The sequence below is a fragment of the Brassica napus genome, chromosome C5, assembly GCF_020379485.1.
Source record: "Brassica napus cultivar Da-Ae chromosome C5, Da-Ae, whole genome shotgun sequence".
Taxonomy (NCBI): Eukaryota; Viridiplantae; Streptophyta; class Magnoliopsida; order Brassicales; family Brassicaceae; genus Brassica; species Brassica napus.
In genome coordinates, this window is record NC_063448.1 from 35,911,819 (window position 1) to 35,931,225 (window position 19,407).

The following is a 19,407-nucleotide window of genomic DNA, read 5'->3' on the forward strand; positions in this document are numbered from 1 at the left end:
AACCCTAATCCCGAAGAACCCTAAATTGTTCTTGCTTGCGTTCCAGCTTGCAAACTCCGATCAAGCTCAACTCCGATCAAGCTCAGCTTCAGACGTTCCCTGTCCGTGATCAACGTCTTCAGCCTCAGCTCAGCTTGCGTCCAGCTCAGACCAAATCCCCGACCAGACGCAACCGTCCGCGAGAAGAAACAAACTCGCGATAGCCCTCGGCAACGCGACCCGATAGGAGCCATCCCGCGTCCGTTCGTCTCAGCTCGTCTCTGATCTTTGGTAGTCCGGTTCAGACCTGCAAAACAAAGGTAATCCTAATTCTGAGAACATGAATCGAACCTGGTTGTTTTGTAAAGATTGAAACCCTAAAAGATAATCTCTAAAACTAAAAGCCATAGGTTAAATAGATCAATCCCCTATGAGTAAATCGAAGCTCTATAAGTTCGATCTAAACATAAAAACGAGATTGATCTTTTGATCAATTAAAATCAGAACCTTAAAGGTTTTTGAATCTCAAATCAAATCCCCTTGATCAAAGATCAAAGTTTTCGAAATCCCCTAAAACCCTAATTTTGGAAAATCGTTTTTTTTTTAATTTTGATTTGAAACTTGAGTTTTTGATTGATCGCCTAGAGCTATGATTAGGATTGTTTTAAAACTTTAATCTGAATCTTGTTTAAACTAAAACCCTAATCTCGAATTTTAAATTCCTAATGGCCTTGAAACCCTTAATCTTGATTGATATTCCTAAAAGCCTTGAAACCTTAAATCTCTCATTACTTAAAGCTTGAAAGATTGATTTAAAGAATTTACATATTGAATGAGAGTTAGGTTGCTAGATTATTTAATTCTAAAACCTAATAGATATGCAACTAAGAAATAGGATTGAATGCATCTAGATCCCGTTTTGTACATGGCCGTGTGGCTTGATGATTGTTTCGCACCATGGTCGATTAGATTGGTTGATTTTCATAAATGCGTAAGACATGTTTGTGGCCGAGCTTGTCGATTATCTTGTGGCCACATGATCACATTGTGAGACTTAATTTTGAATGATGATGTGATTCAGATGTCGAAAATTTCAAATAGAGACTATGCAGCCCTTAATCTCTCCGGAGATAACTATTTGCAGTGGACGCTAGATACAAAGATCAGTCTAAGGTCAAAGGGACTTGGTGATACTATCATCAAGGGCAACAATGAGACCGATAAGAATCGGTACATGACTATAAGTATTATACGCCATCACCTCATTGAAGGTCTAAAAGATCAGTACATCACGATGGAAAATCCACTAGAACTTTGGGATGCTTTACAACATAGATATGATCACTAGAAAATGGTGTTACTTCCAAAAGCTAGAAACGACTAGAAGAATCTTAGATTCTTGGATTATAAGTCGGTGGATGAGTACAATTCAGTCTTATTTAAGACGGTCTCGATGCTGAGACTTTGTGGTGAAGTAGTAACCGAAGAAGAGTTACTTGAGAAGACTTACTCTACATTCCATTCATCGAATGTGATACTGCAACAGCAGTACATAATGAAAGGCTTCGCCACATATACTGATCTAATCTCGTGCCTGCTTCTGGCCGAGACAAACAATGAGCTCCTGATGAAAAACAGTGAAGCTAGACCTGTTGGAACATCACCATTACCGGAAGCTAATGAGGTTGAAAAGAAAGAACCCAACGAGTGCAATTACGTCCAAAACAATAAGAGATCACACGGCAATGGCCGTGGTGGTTACAAGGGGCGTGGCAGTGACAATTACTCGAACAGCCGAGACAACTACTCGACCGGCCGGAAAGGAAACCACAATAACCGTGGTCGTGGTTCCAATTATGGTCGTGGCCGAGGTAGTTATGGCCGTGGTCGAGGCGGCATATCCAAACCGTCTTACTTGACCAAATCCGTTTGTCACAGATGTGGAATGGGAAACCATTGGGCCAAGAACTGTAGAACCCTTAAGCACTTATGTGAGCTCTACCAAGAAAGTCTGAAGAACAAGAACCCGGAGGCTCACATGGTTCACGATTCCGGATATGAGGCCGATAATGATTCTGACATTGCTAAAGATGACCAGATGGACTTTGAGACTTCTGATTGTCTCAAGGACTAAATTTTGATACGACTTGTCTTATTGCTTTATGTTTTGCTTTGATGTTTGACGATTTTATATATATATAATAAGAATTGATTTTGAATTCATTATCTTGCCTAATCTTACTTGAACATATGAATGATTATATTTTTGTCTAAAGGGCATAAAACCAAGTAAGAAATCATGAATGGGTATAGTAAGCATAGTAAAGAAACTATGGCTAAGGCATTGCCTTAAAAGGCATTATACACACCCAAAAGAACATGTGACCCATTGAAGTTATAATGTATGGTTTCCAAGTAGAAACAATGGGTAAGGAAGGAAACAAGTTCCTTTAGATTTTAAAAAAAAATCGCCTAAGACCTTGAAAGAAAGTGGTCGAGACTATACCTATGATCTCTACTGATCAAAACTATGCTACAGATCAGTATGATAAAGAGGCAAGAGATGTGGTAACCATATTGAGATAACACCACGAAATTTTACACTATATGGCATGATATGATTAGCCATCCTAAAGTCTAAACTTGATGCAATGATTGAAAAGGCACAGAGTTATCCCGTAAAAGATATCACGTTGTGAAACATGTACACAAAGGGAAACTCATTAGGCTTAATTGTCCCAAGCACCACGACCTTATAGTATGGTCATGAGGGGGAGAGAGGATAAACCCATGATCAATACTACAAATTCGTATACCTTTATGGTCTAAGACACCATGTTATATGGCTCGGTCATTACTCGGCCATAAAGGACCATTCCTCGGCCGTAGAGGCCATGATACAAATAACCAAACCAAAGAGGCCATTACCCGGCTGAAGAGACCATGAGAATAAACGGCTCGGCCGTGACTTGGTCGTGACTTGGTCGTGACTTGGTCGTGACTTGGCCGCATAGTGCAGGCTTGGCCGCACACGTTCCATTACCTATAAAGGTTCGGCCAAGTAAGCTATTACCTATAAGTTATCGGCCATGTAAGCTATTATCTATAAGGATAAGACTATAAAGTCTATAAGCTTGGGGACATTATGAATTTACATGTATAGAATGATAATATGCATCAGGCCATATAAGTGAGCATAGATATTCTCATCTCAGATTGAATACGGGTCATAAAACCAGACATACACCATCTTAAGAGATTTTGAATAAACCACCACATACATATATGTGCCGTCTAAGATGGAACCTCAGAAGAGGATTGAGAATATATAAGATTATGATCTTCTCCACGAATTCAAAGGACCGTGAGCCAAAACATGGGTGATTAAAAATAGTGGCCAGGTACGAATATTCAATATTAAAGGAGAAAGATTATAAGCTAGATAAAGAATGTTAAAAGTACGAATGGTTTTAACCATCATTGTCTTGGCAAAGATCCTCGGAATAGAGATTATAATTTGAGACGTCCAAAGAAAGATTATATAAAGCTAGCTAATTGAGAAGCTAATCGAAATGCCAGACACTGACCCGAGAAATGACTAACCAGCTTATCACCAAATGAATGTCCTAAAAGAGACATAATCAAGTTGCTATAGAGTCTATTCAAGATAGACCAAGTGTTCCATAAGATAAAGGAATCTCGGATAGAAAAGAATGATGCATAAAATACAGATCCGAGATTATAAGAGAAACGATACCAGACATTGAGAAAAGGCTGCGCAGCTACACATCTAAGGTACCAAACCATGTAGTATTGGGACGCCAAGCTGCTAGGTAATAAAGGTCCTGGATAATAAGATCTCAAATCTATAGATCATGTCTGGAACATAATGGAACCACATGAAAGTGTCGACACACACACACATTTGTATAAAGATACATAAAGTTATAGCACTTGAACATAAAGAGATAAACGAGGATCATGAACCCACGAATGAGTACTCATACAATCATAAAAGATCATAGAGATTAGAAAAGATAAAACGTGGAGGTTCAAAGTATCTAAAAGAGAGATGGACGTATTGGCCATATACATATACAGAAACGCCATCTAATAAAACCAGTGAAATAGATGGATCTTGTGAGATAAAGAAACCGTGTGAGAAGGCACATGATCACAAGGTCTAAAAGTGTTCATGTCTTCCTACTTAACAACATTAGATTATAGCTTATTACACAAGGTACTCACAGAGATCAAAGGAACAGATTATAAGGAGATAAACTCCTATGTGGTGGATGCTGCTACAGATTTTCGAAATTGAAAATGGTCTGGTCATAAGAAAGAAATTAGATACAAATGATGTAGTAAGCAGCATATGGATCACTGGATAAGATGAAAGAACAGCTTCGTTCCTAAGCTGATTCATGGACTGAAACATAAAGCAGCTGCATATAGTATGTAAAAGAAATTGATCACGCATGATCATTGATCTTGGAGTTGTATAAAAGACAATCCAATACAGTCCATATATTTGAAATTCCTTGTGATTATACTAAACCTAAAAGAGGTTAGTAGGCATAGAATAAATCTATGTGGGTGTCCGACCAAAAGCGTCCGGCCCCGGCCCTTCAAATTAAAGATGTCCGACTCTGTCCGTCTAAGGGCGTCCGACTCTTCAGCAAAGAACGTCTGGCTATCCTACTAGACGCGTCCGGCTTTTAAGACTAAAAGGCGTCTAGCCCTTCTTCTTGATCACGGGCTAGTAGAGACAAAGGATCAACCGGATACAAATGTATTGTACTCCATAAGCTTGTGAAAGCTGAGATTCATGACCTAATAATATATACTTAGCGTGTGATATGATCCACAACAACTAAGGTCATGAGACACCATCATTAAGATAGGAATGCAAAATGAATACGACATTACCTAAGGCAAAGAAATCGATGTCCACATCCATGAGAGTGTTCGGCCACAGAGCCATAATAAGAGATTATAAACTCACATCAATGATCATTGATCTTGAACACTCATGAGACAAGTAGTGGACATGTATAGATAAGGTCTAAGACCCAGACATGGATCGGCCAGATCGAGACATAGGTTCATGATAACCATGTCTAGTACATTGTCCATAACTACTTATTTTGTCCGACCAAAGTAAAGAGTTAAGAGTAGACGATCACGTCTAGACTATGGACATATGCAAACACGATTTGCAAAGACCCAATAGTGATCTCCAAGAACAATATGGTTCACATTGTTTAGCACACATGCTTTACCGGGACACTCAATGTCAAAAGACATGAGAAACGACCTAAGAAGTCGAAGTGGTCTAATTACGGTTCAGTAATGATACTGCCCGATTACTCTCATCCTATACATACAGGAAATATCACGCACCAAGATGCGTAGAATGTAGAACCTACACTGAGGTTCACATCAGGGGGAGTAGTGCGTGTTGTACTCTTTTTCCTTCATCATGGTTTTGTCCCACTGGGTTTTCCTGATAAGGTTTTAATGAGGCAACATGAAGCGTACTACAAATCCTGTATGGTTATGACTTCCAAGGGAGAGTGTTATAAATCATGGAGTGGATTGCCATTAACCAAGACAAGAAGAGAAAGCCCGTCGGCCACATCAATCCCAACCACGGCCGCAAGGAAGAGAGAGAGTCGGCCAAAGCCTTAGCCGACTTAAGATATAGATAGTTTCATTTTCCTATGTTTTAGTAGTTTTACTATTTCCTTTTGGATAAGAATATATACACTTTCCTTTTATCTTTATTTTGTAATACTTATATAAAAAAACCCCCTTAATTATTAATAATACACAGAAATATTAGTCTCTAAACTCTCTAATTACAACATTGCAAATGTAATCCCTTTCTCACCCTCGATATAATAATAGCAGAGCACTACAATTTTCTCCACTACGAAGACTTTCTTCTTTCTCTCTCTACAAACTTTTAACTTTAACCGGTTTATGTTATGACGGAGCCGACGATGAATCTCTGGACCACCGACGATAACGCCTCTATGATGGAAGCTTTCATGAGCTCCTCCTCCGACATCTCAGCCTTATGGCCACCGGTAACGACGACGGCAACGGCGTCGACTACAGCTCCGGCACCGGCGGGATTCAACGAGGAGACTCTACAGCAAAGGCTACAAGCACTGATTGAAGGGACGAACGAAGGCTGGACCTACGCTATATTCTGGCAGCCGTCGTACGACTTCTCCGGTGCCTCCGTGCTCGGATGGGGCGATGGTTATTACAAAGGAGAAGAAGACAAGGCAAAGCCCAGACAGAGAACGTCTCCACCGCCGTTTTCAACTCCGGCGGATCAGGAGTATCGTAAGAAGGTGTTGCGTGAGCTCAACTCGTTGATCTCCGGCGGAGGTGGTCCGACGGATGATGCCGTCGATGAAGAGGTGACGGATACGGAGTGGTTTTTCTTGGTTTCGATGACGCAGAGCTTCGCTTGCGGTTCTGGGTTGGCGGGTAAGGCGTTCTCGACGGGTAACGCAGTTTGGGTTTATGGGTCGGATCAGTTAACCGGGTCGGGTTGTGAGCGGGCGAAGCAAGGAGGAGTGTTTGGGATGCAGACCATCGCGTGTATTCCTTCGGCGAACGGGGTTGTTGAACTCGGGTCAACGGAGCAGATCCGACAGAGTTCGGATCTTATGAACAAGGTACGAGTACTTTTCAATTTCAACGGTGGCGCTGGAGATTTATCGTGTCTTAACTGGAATCTTGACCCGGATCAAGGCGAGAACGATCCGTCTATGTGGATTAACGACCCGATTGGAGTACCCGAGCAGGGTAACGGAGCTCCGAGCTCTAGCTCCCAGCTTTTTGCCAAGTCGATCCAGTTTGAGAATGGTGGTAGTTCAAGCACCATCATCGAAAACCCGAATCCGGATCCAGCTCCAGCTCCGAGCCCGGTTCATTCCCAGACCCAGAATCCGAAATTCAGCAACAATTTCTCCCGCGAATTAAATTTCTCCACGTCGAGCACCACCTTGGTGAAACCAAGACCCGCCGAGATATTGAGCTTCGGCGATGAGGGTAAACGGAGCTCCGTGAACCCGGATCCGAGTTCTTATTCGGGTCAGACTCAGTTCGAGAATAAGAGAAAGAAGTCCATAGGTATGAGCGATGACAAGGTTCTAACTTTCGGAACCGGCGGAGGAGAATCCGATCACTCCGATCTAGAAGCCTCCGTCGTGAAAGAGATACCGGAGAAACGTCCCAAGAAACGTGGAAGAAAACCGGCCAACGGTAGAGAAGAGCCGCTTAACCACGTCGAAGCAGAGAGACAGAGACGCGAGAAACTAAACCAGCGATTCTACGCGTTACGTGCGGTTGTACCAAACGTCTCGAAAATGGATAAAGCTTCTTTGCTCGGAGACGCGATTGCTTACATCAACGAGCTGAAGTCTAAGGTGACCAAGACGGAATCTGAGAAAACTCAGATCAAAACCCAGCTCGAGGAAGTGAAAATGGAGCTCGCCGGAAGAAAAGCAAGCGCCGGTGGAGATCTATCATCCTCTTGCTCGTTGACAGCGATCAAACCCGTGGGGATGGAGATCGAGGTGAAGATTATCGGTTGGGATGCGATGATAAGGGTGGAATCGAGCAAGAGGAATCATCCGGCAGCGAGGTTGATGTCGGCGTTGATGGATCTAGAGCTTGAGGTGAATCACGCGAGTATGTCGGTGGTTAACGATCTGATGATACAGCAAGCGACGGTGAAGATGGGATTCAGAATATACACGCAGGAACAGCTCCGGGCGAGTTTAATCTCAAAGATTGGTTAAAAGTAAAGACTAAGAAAGTTATGGGGTCAAATCATGAGTAATCCGTTTTAGTTGGGGTTCCAGTAATTTTGTAGCTTGTAGCTATTATGTAAGAAAGTCCAAAAATAGAGCGACAAGTTTGTTTCGCTCTCTCTCTCTTATGTAACGTGTATATGACTTATACTATGTGTTACTACCAAATCGATTTCTACACAACTTTAGATAACGTTACTAACTACAAACTCCGAAGAGGGCTGATGTATTGGCTGGGGATCTCTAGCTAGATTGTGGTTGCCTTCGATCATCGGTGCTTTTTAAATGATCGAAGATCGACGAATTGTAAAGAGAGAGGCCCAGTCGCTAGTTGCTACTTTTCTTTCAATTGTAAAGAGAGGCCCATCGATCATTGGTGCTTTTTAATTCATCACTGGTTCACAATGAATTTAGAATGGTCGACCTTCTTTGAAGACTGGGTTCAGTAAAACGTCCTCAAGTTTTTCTGTTATTTCTCATGCAGGTTCGCAGTGGTGGTGTTTCAGTGTCATGTCTGAATCTCCCAATAATACAAAATATTGTTCATTTTGGTCTACAATTTGAATGAATCTGTTTTGGATTCATTCCCACAATGCCAACATTAACTAAACAATACTTGTCTACATTTTTTCTAAATTTCTGATGCAGAACTTGGAATTTGGATGGAAATCTCAATAATATTCTGGATAACATTGGTGGGCGAGGTTATTGAGAAGAATGAATTTTATGGCAATCACCATACTATTGTTCAACAGTACCAGACTGGTAATATTATATTCATGGCCACTTTGATAAGGGACTGGTGAATGTCTTAAGAAAAAACTCTTAGGATACAACATGGAAATGCCATAGGTTTTGGAGATAATCACTACTTGTCACCATTTCCTTCTGTCGAATCTCCTTTTATTTTAGTGTGATAATGTTTTAGATGGTACAAATCAAATCAAATCAAATATTCGTATACATAATAATAGTAACGTCTGGATATTCTAATACACACAACAAAGAAATAGCAGAAGCAGTTCTAATCTTATAATAGGATGTTTGCTTTGTGCATTTCTCTTACTTTTTTTTTCAGTCAAATCCAAAATCTTAAAGAAAGTGCACTTGCAAGATCTCTTCTAGCAAACCGGACTGACTCCTCAAGAACCAACCAACTACATGGATTTGATCAAGTTTTCATCTTTCGAGCTTCAGCTTTCCAGTCTCTTGGGCGAGGCCTAATCTTGCGATGAACCAAACAAGAACCATCCCGAGTCGTGTCCATGATCAAATGAGCTATTCTAGCTTCTTTTTTCCAATCTCTATGGCAATAAACACGCCTCACAAAGTTGTCAACAAAAACATTATCACACTCTAGCTCCTCCTCATCCTCCTCTTCTTCTTCTTCTTCTTCTTCTTCTTCTTCTTGGTCCTTTTGTTGAGTCTGGAAAGAGAGATTTTCATCATCGAGACCCGCTTCTTCCCGCATCCGCTTCCTGGCTCTATACCTGCGTTGTCTTTCCCGATTCTTCATTCGACGGATAGTAACTTCATCTTTGTCTCTCAAATCATCTTTCTCATCAACGCTCATCATCAAAGCATCTTGTATCCCTCCACTAATACCCATCTCTCCTTCAATTCCCATTACTCAAACCACTGACAAATAAAAAACCCGAGAATGGATAAGACACTAAGCTATAAAAGGAAGAATATAAGTAACAGTATAGAATCCTAGAAGTTTGATTCAGCTGCTAAAGGCACACACATACACAAATGTAAGGGTTTTAAATAGAGGATAACTGAAATGGAGATTAATTAATAGCAAATCAACCTGAAATCCCAAAGGGGGGGGGGGGGGGGGGGGGGGGGGGGGGGGGTGTGTGCCCAAATCATAAACGCTTCCAAAGAAGAAGCAACATAACTTAACATAAGCAAATCAATACTAATAGAAATAGAAAGGTTGGGTCTTTTTTTCAGTTGAGAAAAACAGAGAAGTTCGATACTAAAAAAAAGATTCTCTTTTCGATTTTAGAAAGGATTCCTTAGAAGATTCGGTTGATCTTTCAGAGGCTAGACCGGGAAATACCAATGTCGGCGATTGAGAAAATGATAACAAAACGAAAAAGAATCAATAAAGTTCATACCTTTCAAGTGCTGTGTGCTTCGGTGAAGAAAGAAACTAAAGTAGGCGAGCGATTGATTACGTTCTCTGCTTGCTTCGAGCTTTACGAAGGAAGGAACGAGAAAGGAGAGATTGTTTCTTCTCTGTGAATCGGTTAAAGTCTCTTTTCTTCCTTGCACAAAGTGTGATGATGTTAATAAAAGGAAGCCTGTAATTTACTATCAAAATGGGGGTGGTGGCGCAGTTGGCTAGCGCGTAGGTCTCATAGCTATTGAGTGATCCTGAGGTCGAGAGTTCGAGCCTCTCTCACCCCTTTTATCGTTTTTGCCATTAAAAAAAAAATTAAACTCCATTGACCCAGTGCTTTCTTCAATCCTTGGGTAATAGTCTCAGATGCTCTTAATGAGGCAAAAAGTATTCTGGCTTATTCTTACGTCAGTGTACTCTTGTCTATTTTGATACTCTTCATATCGATGGACAAAGTCGAAAGTGCTCCTCTCTATATGACCAATCAAAAGCAAGCGCGATTTCTCTCTATCCTGTCCAGGTGGATTTATGGGTTTATTGTTTTCTTATTGTTTATCTCTCTCTATTCGGATTTATTGTTTGTTTCTCTCTCCTCCAATACGGTCCGTACTGGGTTTGGCACGAGAGGAGCTCTCCTGCCCTGAAATCGAAATCAGCGATTCTTCAATTCTAAAGGAGACTGCGTCTGCTCGCTTGGATGCTGAATCATTGAGCAATGGATCCCCAACTTCAGGTAAAGCATTATCTTGGTTCTGGTTGTTCTAAAACTCGGCCGCATCACCGATTACACGGCCGAGAAAACGGTAATCGGAGATGGAGCGTGGCGAGTTCATGCATATCGGTGATGTTACGCAGTGGTCCGATTTGTGTCCGCCTGGACCGTGGAAGTGGAGAACCCGGCGTGTAAACGGTGGTGATTTCAGACCTTTTCGATGGCTGGTTTGGATGATTAGCAAACGAAAAAGAAAACCACGTGCTCCAACATTTTTAATTTATTTATTTCTTTATTTTTCACAAGCCCAATCAACCATAAGCCCCAATTATACAATTAATTCTAATTATATTTTTTCATACACTTAATTATTATGCTTTGCATGTATTATTTTATATTAAAAATTATATTATATAAATTATAGTAAAAATATTTTAATTTTGATAATTTAAAGATAAATATAGTTAAAATATATTAAACTATTTGTAATGGATGTGAACTAAAAGAAGTACAATTATATTCTGTAATCTAATTGGTATTATTTATAAATCTATAACTTTTAGTACTAATGTATTCTTCATAAACACGTATTATACAATTTTTTTGTATTTTACGTATAAATTGTGTATTATACGTATAAAATGTATGACTTTAATAAATATTTATTATATAAATTTTTGGATTATATGTTTAAAATGTGATATTTTACATATAAGAGTACAAAAATTTCCGCCCCGCGTACTCTCTGATTTTTTTTTCCGCTTTTCCAATAAATCGCTAGGCCCGTGTGTGCCGCACGCGTAGCGCCTAGCGAGTTTCCGAATAAGGGTCTGTATCTTATAACCCCATCAATGAGACAGTAGATTTCATATTTGGGTTGTCAATTAGGGGAGAATGGGAAAGTGTGGGAGTTGGGTGGTGTGTGGAATTGGATAATCAACAAGAAAAGTCGGGGATCAAAGCTGAATTTCCCGAATGAATTGGTTGAATAGTGTGAAACTGGTAGACTAGAAAAGTGTAAGTAGGTGAAACTTTACTCCCTGACAAAAATGTGTAACAAGATATAACTTAGTATAACTTCAATAGCAAAACTGGATAACTGGGAATAACTTTAAGGGTTTAATTTTTTTTGTACAACAGATAATGAGTTATTCTTCTACAAACATACACTTTGACTATGATGGACATTATGAGAAATCTGGAGATGATTGTGAATGGATTCCAAGCAATGGTCGTTTGTATGCTATATCCTTTAAGACATCATCATTGGATGAGATCACTTATTCGTTTTTGAAGGAGAGGATATGCAAGAAGAAGACCATAGATCCGTGTACAAAGAGGCTGAATCTGAGTTACATTCCACTGGTAGTAGAACCTAAGAGGCAATCATATATTTTGGATGATGAAGATGTGTTTGTGTATCTGACATCAGTGGATAAAGAGGGAAGAAGAAGTATTTTGCATGTAGAGGTCATCGAAGAAATGGAAATAGTTCCAGTAACGGAGCAACAATCAAGAGGTGAGAAAGAAAGTTCATATGGTGGGAACTATAGTGAGCTTGCGAGTGGATTACCCGAAGTTGAAGTTAATCCGGGGGCAGTCACTCTATTTACTCACATTGAAGAAGCAGAAAGATATCTAGCGGGTGGTGAACGGGTGGATAATGTTGTTAATGGAGAAGGCGACGAAGGGGGCATTGGTTTGGATAACATGGACATCGTGGAGAATGAGGGCGACAAAGGGGGCATTGGTTTGGATAACATGGACAGCGTGGAGAATGAGGGCGACGTGGATAACTCTATGGGTGTTCGTCCAATTAGCGACTATATTGAGCTGCCACGTGTTGCAAAAGAAATTCCAGTGGTTAAAGAGTGGGAAGATGGTTTGGGTTTTCAGTTGTTGCAAGAATTTCCGAGTAAAGAAGCTGTCAAAGATATTATTGATAGAGCATCACCGCAGAACTGTTTTGGAATCAATATCGCCAACTCAGATAAGAGTCGATATGTGGTGAAATGTCGGGGAGCAGCTGAGGGTTGTAAATGGGTTGTGAGAGCTACAAAGATAAAGAATTCTGAAGCGTTCTCGATTAGAACATACACAGGGATGCATTCATGCTCTCATGCAACGTCATTTACTGGAACGAAAAGAAAACCTACACCAAGATGTGTTGCAGCTATAGTGCATACGAATTATCCCGGACTATATGAGACACCAACTGCGAAAACCCTGGTCGGTCTGGTGCAAAGGACATTAGGTGTGGACGTGTCGTATGCAACATGTTGGAGAGGGAAACAACAAGCTGTTGCGGATTTGCGTGGTAGTCCCGAGGAAGGATACAAAAGATTGCTTTCTTATTTGTATATGTTAGAGAAGGTGAACCCAAATACAAAAACAAGTTTGTTATTGGATGAAAACAAAAGGTTCAAATACCTATTTGTTGCGTTGGGAGCTTCTATTCAAGGGTTTGAATACATGAGGAAATTCATCACTGTGGATGCAACTTTTCTGAAGACTGTTGAAGATGGTGTTTTAATTATTGCCACGGCTCAGGATCCAAACCGTCACCATTATCCTATAGCTTTTAGTGTCGTTGATGGGGAGAAAAATGCAAGCTGGAATTGGTTTTTCACAACGCTGAAAACTGTTATACCGGATTCGACGGAATTGGTGTTCGTTTCAGACAGAAATACAAGTCTCATTAAAGCCGTTGCTGAAGTGTATCCGATGTCTAAACATGGGTATTGTATATGGCATATATCGCACAATGTGAAAGGTCATGTCAGATACGGTAGGGACGAGGTTGCAGAACAATTCAGGAAAGTTGCACAAGTTTATTCAGAGGCTGGGTTTGAACAACAGTATCAAGAGTTTAGGGAGAGGTATCCATTGTGTGCTATGTATCTTGATAAAACCGTCGATGTCAAAAAATGGGCGAAGTGTCATTTCCCCGGTGCAAGGTACAACATAGACACTTCTAATTGTGCGGAGTCTTTGAATGCTCTATTTGAAAAGGCACGAAAGATGTCTTTACTGCCTATGCTTGATACAGTTATTGATAAAATGGCTGAGTGGTTCAACAGACATAGGAAGGATGCAGCAGCCGGACCGTCGTCTCGAAAATTGGTTCCTTTAGTGGAGAACAAAATGCATAAGAGAACACCGAAAGGTGAAAAACTACAAGTGACTTCGCTGAACACTTTTAAGCTTGAATACAGTGTTATTGGAAAAGACGGGAAAACTTATTTGGTGGATTTGCAGAATAAAACGTGAAGTTGCAGGATGTTTGATAGAGATAGATACCCATGTGTCCATGTATAGACCAATAGAGTTGAGTGACATGTATGATATAATATTGCATTATTACTTGATTAGTGTGTGGGCTTTGGCGTATCGAAGGACTATATATCCAGTCCCTCATATGTCTGATTGGATCATTCCAAAAGAAGTCGAGGAAAAGTGTCCCTTACCTCCAGACTACAAAAAAAAGGGAAGAACTCGAGAAAAAAGGTTTCCTTCGGCAGGAGAAAGGCGGCCCCGCCCTAACAAGTATGTGCCGAATAGGAATTTGGGTCGCTGGTTCAACTGCTCGCAGGGAACAGAAGGATCGTAAGGAACACAAGGAACACAAGGAACACAAGTAACACAAGGGACTCAAGGGACTCAAGGAGCGCAAGGAACAGAAAGGACTCAAGGTACACATGGATCACAAGCGACTTAAGGAACGCATGGAACTCAAGGAAAACTTTGTGAAACCTGCGTTATATTATACTTGGTGAAAAACCTGCGTTATATTATTGTAAAACTTGGTGAAACCTGAGCTATATGTTTGTAAAACTTTTTGAAACCTGTGTTACGTGACTGCGTTGTATGATTGTACAACTTGGTGAAACTTCCGTTATATTATTGATGATTTATATTTCACTTTCGATCACGTTACTTGCACTTTAGATCACGTTACTAATTCATAGTTCTGAAATCCGGATCACGTTAACTGGAAATTTTTAATATCTGGATCACATTTTCTAATAATCGGGGAGGAAATACATTGTCATGATATAGTTTTTTCGTAGACATTACATTGTGAGATTAGAAAAGTTATATATATCAAGAAATCAAAATTATTTGTACATGTCCAGATCAGAAATGCATATAGAAAACATAATATAGCTGGTATAACCATAACACTAATCATCTAAGTACAGTAAAACTAAAACAATTGCAAAAAACTAGAAAAGTATAACTTTAATGGTTTTTGTATAACTACAAACTATGTGAAACTATAAGCACAGAAACTTTTTCCCGCCCAGCTTTTCAAATTTTCCCACCCATTTTTTTGAATTTTGACTCTCTCCAAAATCGATGCGGAATCGAATGAATCCCGAATCGAATCGACTCCTTGTTTTTTTGTTTCCCCCATTCATTTATCCACTATTCACTCTCTCTCTAGATTTCTCTTCTCTCTCGAGATTTCAGATTTCTCTTCGAACCCTCTCTTCTCGAGCTTTCTTCTTTCTTCTTAACTCGGATACTCAGAATCATGACTCATCCATACGAGGAGGACAGGGAGATGAAGGATTTGAAGGATGACATCGACATGTTTGGCTTCGTGGCGGATGCCGATTGTGGTATTCCGACCAGATGCCCTTGTGAGGGGGGGGGAGAATCATCAACGAGGTGTCACGGGATCCGAAGTATCAAACCGATTTTGACACTTTACCAGGGAGAAAATACTTCACTTGCAAAAATTTCGAGGTAAATTTTGGATACTTTCAGGTTTTATGTACAGATTTTGATACTTTCAGGTTTTATGCGTAGGATGATGGCTTCCATTTCCGTCAACCATGGATCTTCGGTGTCCAGGAAGAGGTTCAAATATTAAGGAAGCGTGTGGATGTGATGGCTGCAGAGATTGCTGAACTCAAGTATAAGCTTACCCGTCCGAATCCTACCAGTCCATGACATGCGTCTAGTCCACGACATGCGTCAGCGCTTAGCAAGTCTTTCTTTTGTTGTTGTCGTTGTGTAATATCTCTGTTATTTGCTTAAGGATGATGTTGAGAGATCGGATCATGTTCCTATTATCTTATGTTATGGAATAATTGTTATCCCTATTGAAGACTATCTATTTCAAAGTTTCACGAAGTAAGACTAAGATGAAAGTTTAACTTTACACAGTTTCCCATACTTGCTCTTTTTGCTCTTTCACGAATTACGTTAGTTTCACAATGTAAGACTATGATGAAAGTTTAACTTTACACAGTTTCTCATACTTGCTCTTTTTACTCTTTCACGAATTACGTTGGTTTCACGAAGTAAGAGTAAGATGAAAGTTTAACTTTACAGAGTTTTCCATACTTGCTCTTTTTGCTCTTTCACGAATTACGTTAGTTTCACGAAGTAAGACTAAGATGAAAGTTTAACTTTACACAGTTTCCCATACTTGCTCTTTTTGCTCTGAAATCAAATTACTTTAGTTTCACGAAGTTAGACTAAGATGAAAGTTTAACTTTACACAATTTCTCATACTTGCTCGTTCCCCTACTTTGAAAAGTTTCACCTACTTTACGCAGTTACGATTTACTTTAGTTTCACGAAGTTGACGAAGATGAAACTGAAACTTTGAAAAGTTTCACCTACTCTAAACAGTTCTAGAAATAACACAAGTCTTCAACAACAAACCAGAAAGTCTCAAACAACATAAGTCTTCAACAACAAACAAGAAAGTCATAGGGAAATTCAAGGAAGTCATACAAACCGAATAGAGTTCAAGGATTTCACAACGTCTTCTTACCTCCCTTCTTTGGCTTCTTGTTCTTTCTACCTGCCTTCTTCTGGGCTGCCTTCTTCGTCTGCTTCTTTTCATCTGCCTTCTGCTTGGCGTCCTTCTTTTGGGCTACCTCCTTCTGACCTGCCTCATTCTGAGCTGCTTCCTTCTGAGCTGCATCTTCCATCTTCTGGCCTCTTGTCCAAATGGGACTCCTCGCGTTATTGCAAACCTTTGGCTTTTTCGAAGAAAGTAATTCTTTTCCATCATCTTTTCTCACCCTCTTCTTTTTCTTCTTCTCAGTATTTGTCTTCTCAAGTATCTCAATCTCGAGCTTCTCAGCCGCTGCAGACATCTCTGCAGTATCATCCATGTCATCATCACCATTACCATGTTCACTCTGCACTTGGTTTGCAATAGCGAGAACACTATCATTCTTAGAACCACCATCTTTATCTTCCTCCGATGAAGTATCACCACCATCTTCCTCCGATGGAGTATCATCACCATCTTCTTCCGACGGATTATCACTACCATCTTGGTCGGACGAATTATCAGTTTCCCCTTCCGACATCAGTTCACTCATTCTGGGAACACTCACCCTAAGACTTTTCACTTCGTTTTCTACAAGAGTTAGCCGGTTAGACAATGACTTGACTTTTTTGTTCACTTCCTTCATACCATCCGAGATTGCATTCATAAGCCGACCTTCCATCGCTTTTAAAGCCTCAACTCTAGGAGCCTCCACCGAATATGCATCAGTCTGTCCAGATTCTGCATTATTGGATCCTCCACCAATAGCAGGAATGGTGGGACCTTCAACCTGAGCTGTACGAGCCGCAAAATCGATGCCGAACTGTTCTTCAAAGAAAACTTGTTTCTTCCCTTTCTGTATTATCTTGGTCCAACGATCGACTGCTGCATCATCGTTGTCATCGGCCCATCAACTTTCCTTGCCCATCCCTATGCTTTCCAGAAGTTCCTTCTCAGCCGTTGTTTCTACCAAGATACTCGCAATATCTTGTGCCAAAGACACATAAAACATTACTTACCTTAGTTTCACCAAGTTTTCATAAGTCTATTCTTCTTGTTTCGACTACACAGAAAACATCAATTACCTTACTATCACCAAGATTCACGTTCACTTCATTCAAACCGAATGCCTTGGTTCCACCTTAGCGTTTGTACTATATCTTGCACATCAGCGGGCAACCAGGGCGTGCACCATTCACACTTTCTCGGAAATGGTTCCTCAAGCTTGGAATTGCCTCAAAGGCCAACAACTACGAACATACAACAAAAAGACATTACCATCAACTTAACAATAAGACAACTAAGTACAAGAGAGCTTAAGAATACCTCCAAAGGAATAGGAAAGCTTGTAAAAACCCAACTCGTCGGCACAACCCCGTTGCATTTCTCCAAGAAGCTAGAGACATCCTTCAAGTTATGTTCGAATGCATACCGCCCCCAAGGGAACTTTACACACGCATCTAGGTCATCAACAACAGTCTAGAAGAAACTGTCCACAGGTGATGCTCCCTCTCCACTCTTTCGGCCTCCGACGAGGATAGTGGCTAAGAAGTACAGAGCGGCCATCTTTAGACGATCCTGAGATGGCTTTGATTTCATTGCCAACATCTGCTTCTCCAGGTCAGCGTATGTAACCCTTTTCCCTCCAAAATACTTGTTCATGAATGTTGTACCACCCAACCTCTCATGGTTGGGGGGATACTCATGGCAGTATAGTCCAGAAATGAGTCTGAATTCTCTGAGAGAGTATCGGATTGGGACGTCATTAACGATAAACCATAACTCATACTTCTTCGCTACAGAAGCTGATCGCAAAACGAGAAGCCACATTCCCATCCACTTCTGCTTTCGGTTTTTAATATGGAAGAAATGTTGGAACTGTGGGTGCTCTACGAACCATTCCACCTCGTTCTTTTTCAGGATCGTTTGTATATTTCTTATCGGTGTGTTAATGTAACATTTTCCTGAAAGCTTTAAAGACTTTTGATACTGGCTTGAAGGAAAGTGCATCTTCAGCGGTTGCATGCCTTCTTCTTCGTCATCTAAAATCTGCACTCAAGTGAAAACCGGATCACGAACGACATCTTACGACCATCAACTTAAAGTTTCACAAACTTGGACTTAGTTAAGCAATCATAAAGTTGAAGTTTTTCTTGGTTTCACAAAGTTTGTACATCTATATTGTTGAAGTTCAACTTAGATTTACAAAGTCATCAACACACTACAACTTTTACTTTGTTTCTCAATATTACACTAACTCGACTCAGTTTCATGTTCTCCTATTTGAATACTTACCTCCTTTGCATGCGCCTCATGTTCTCGTACTGATTGGGTCGTCCTTTCTTCAGCTTCTTCGTCATTTCTTCGGGGCTCCATTTCATCTCCTTCTTTGGCCGGCTCCTTCTCTTTTTCTGCGGGTTCCTTCTCTTCTTCTCCGACTTCCTTTTCTTCGTCTCTGGCTTCCTTTTCTTCTTCTCTGACTTCCTTTTCTCCTTCGTTGTCTTCTTCTACTTCACTTGTCTTCCTCTTTATCACTAGATTCCTTCTCTTCCTCTTTATCACTTGCATTTTCTTCGCTTTCATCTGCATCTCGGAGACTTTGCTCGGTTTCCGGGGCGACAGATTTGTCGATGGTGCTTGGGTTTGCTTCATCCTTACTTGCTTCTCCTGATTCTAATTCTGGAACCATCGCCGTTTCTTCTCCTCCTACATTACTCAAGTTGTCTTCTTTCGCCTTTGGATCGCCTCGATTCAACATTATTTGGGTTTTGATTCTCGATCGAGGACTCGCGATTGAGTAGGGTTTTCAGAATTTCAAGAAAAAGGCGAACGGTCGAGACATGGAGAAATGAGTTAGAGACAGTGAAACCTTGCCCTTATTATTCTTTTTACAAGTTCATTTATTACTTTACTTTTTAACCTCAATTTTCAACCAATAAGGAAAAGAAAGGGG

At 40.5% G+C, this 19,407-nt stretch overlaps 3 protein-coding genes, 1 non-coding gene and 1 pseudogene across 4 annotated transcripts; 3 read left to right on the forward strand and 2 right to left on the reverse strand.

Moving 5' to 3' along the window:
- The first annotated feature begins 1,060 nt into the window (after positions 1-1,060).
- On the forward strand, positions 1,061-2,196 carry LOC106436995 (annotated as a pseudogene).
- Positions 2,197-5,786: 3,590 nt separating this feature from the next.
- Positions 5,787-7,982, forward strand: LOC106436996 (transcription factor MYC2-like). The gene has a single exon (XM_013877939.3). It carries the CDS (start codon positions 5,970-5,972, stop codon positions 7,800-7,802), a length of 1,833 nt encoding a protein of 610 aa, XP_013733393.1. The 5' UTR covers positions 5,787-5,969; the 3' UTR covers positions 7,803-7,982.
- Positions 7,983-8,752: 770 nt separating this feature from the next.
- LOC125587644 (rho GTPase-activating protein gacV-like) lies at positions 8,753-10,196 on the reverse strand. Its single transcript, XM_048758514.1, has 2 exons — positions 9,941-10,196; positions 8,753-9,452 (listed from the first exon to the last, which is right to left on the reverse strand). The coding sequence occupies exon 2, from the start codon at positions 9,439-9,441 to the stop codon at positions 8,986-8,988; it is 456 nt and encodes a 151-aa protein (XP_048614471.1). The 5' UTR covers positions 9,442-9,452; positions 9,941-10,196; the 3' UTR covers positions 8,753-8,985.
- On the forward strand, positions 10,148-10,232 carry TRNAM-CAU. The gene is given in 2 exon segments: positions 10,148-10,185; positions 10,197-10,232. It is a non-coding gene; the product is annotated as a tRNA-Met (tRNA).
- A 6,199-nt stretch (positions 10,233-16,431) lies between these two features.
- On the reverse strand, positions 16,432-19,106 carry LOC106442090 (uncharacterized protein At3g43530-like). Its single transcript, XM_013883819.2, has 5 exons — positions 18,750-19,106; positions 17,952-18,503; positions 17,781-17,900; positions 17,635-17,704; positions 16,432-17,336 (listed from the first exon to the last, which is right to left on the reverse strand). Exons 1-5 carry the CDS (start codon positions 19,104-19,106, stop codon positions 16,432-16,434), a joined length of 2,004 nt encoding a protein of 667 aa, XP_013739273.2.
- Between the last annotated feature and the right edge of the window lie 301 nt (positions 19,107-19,407).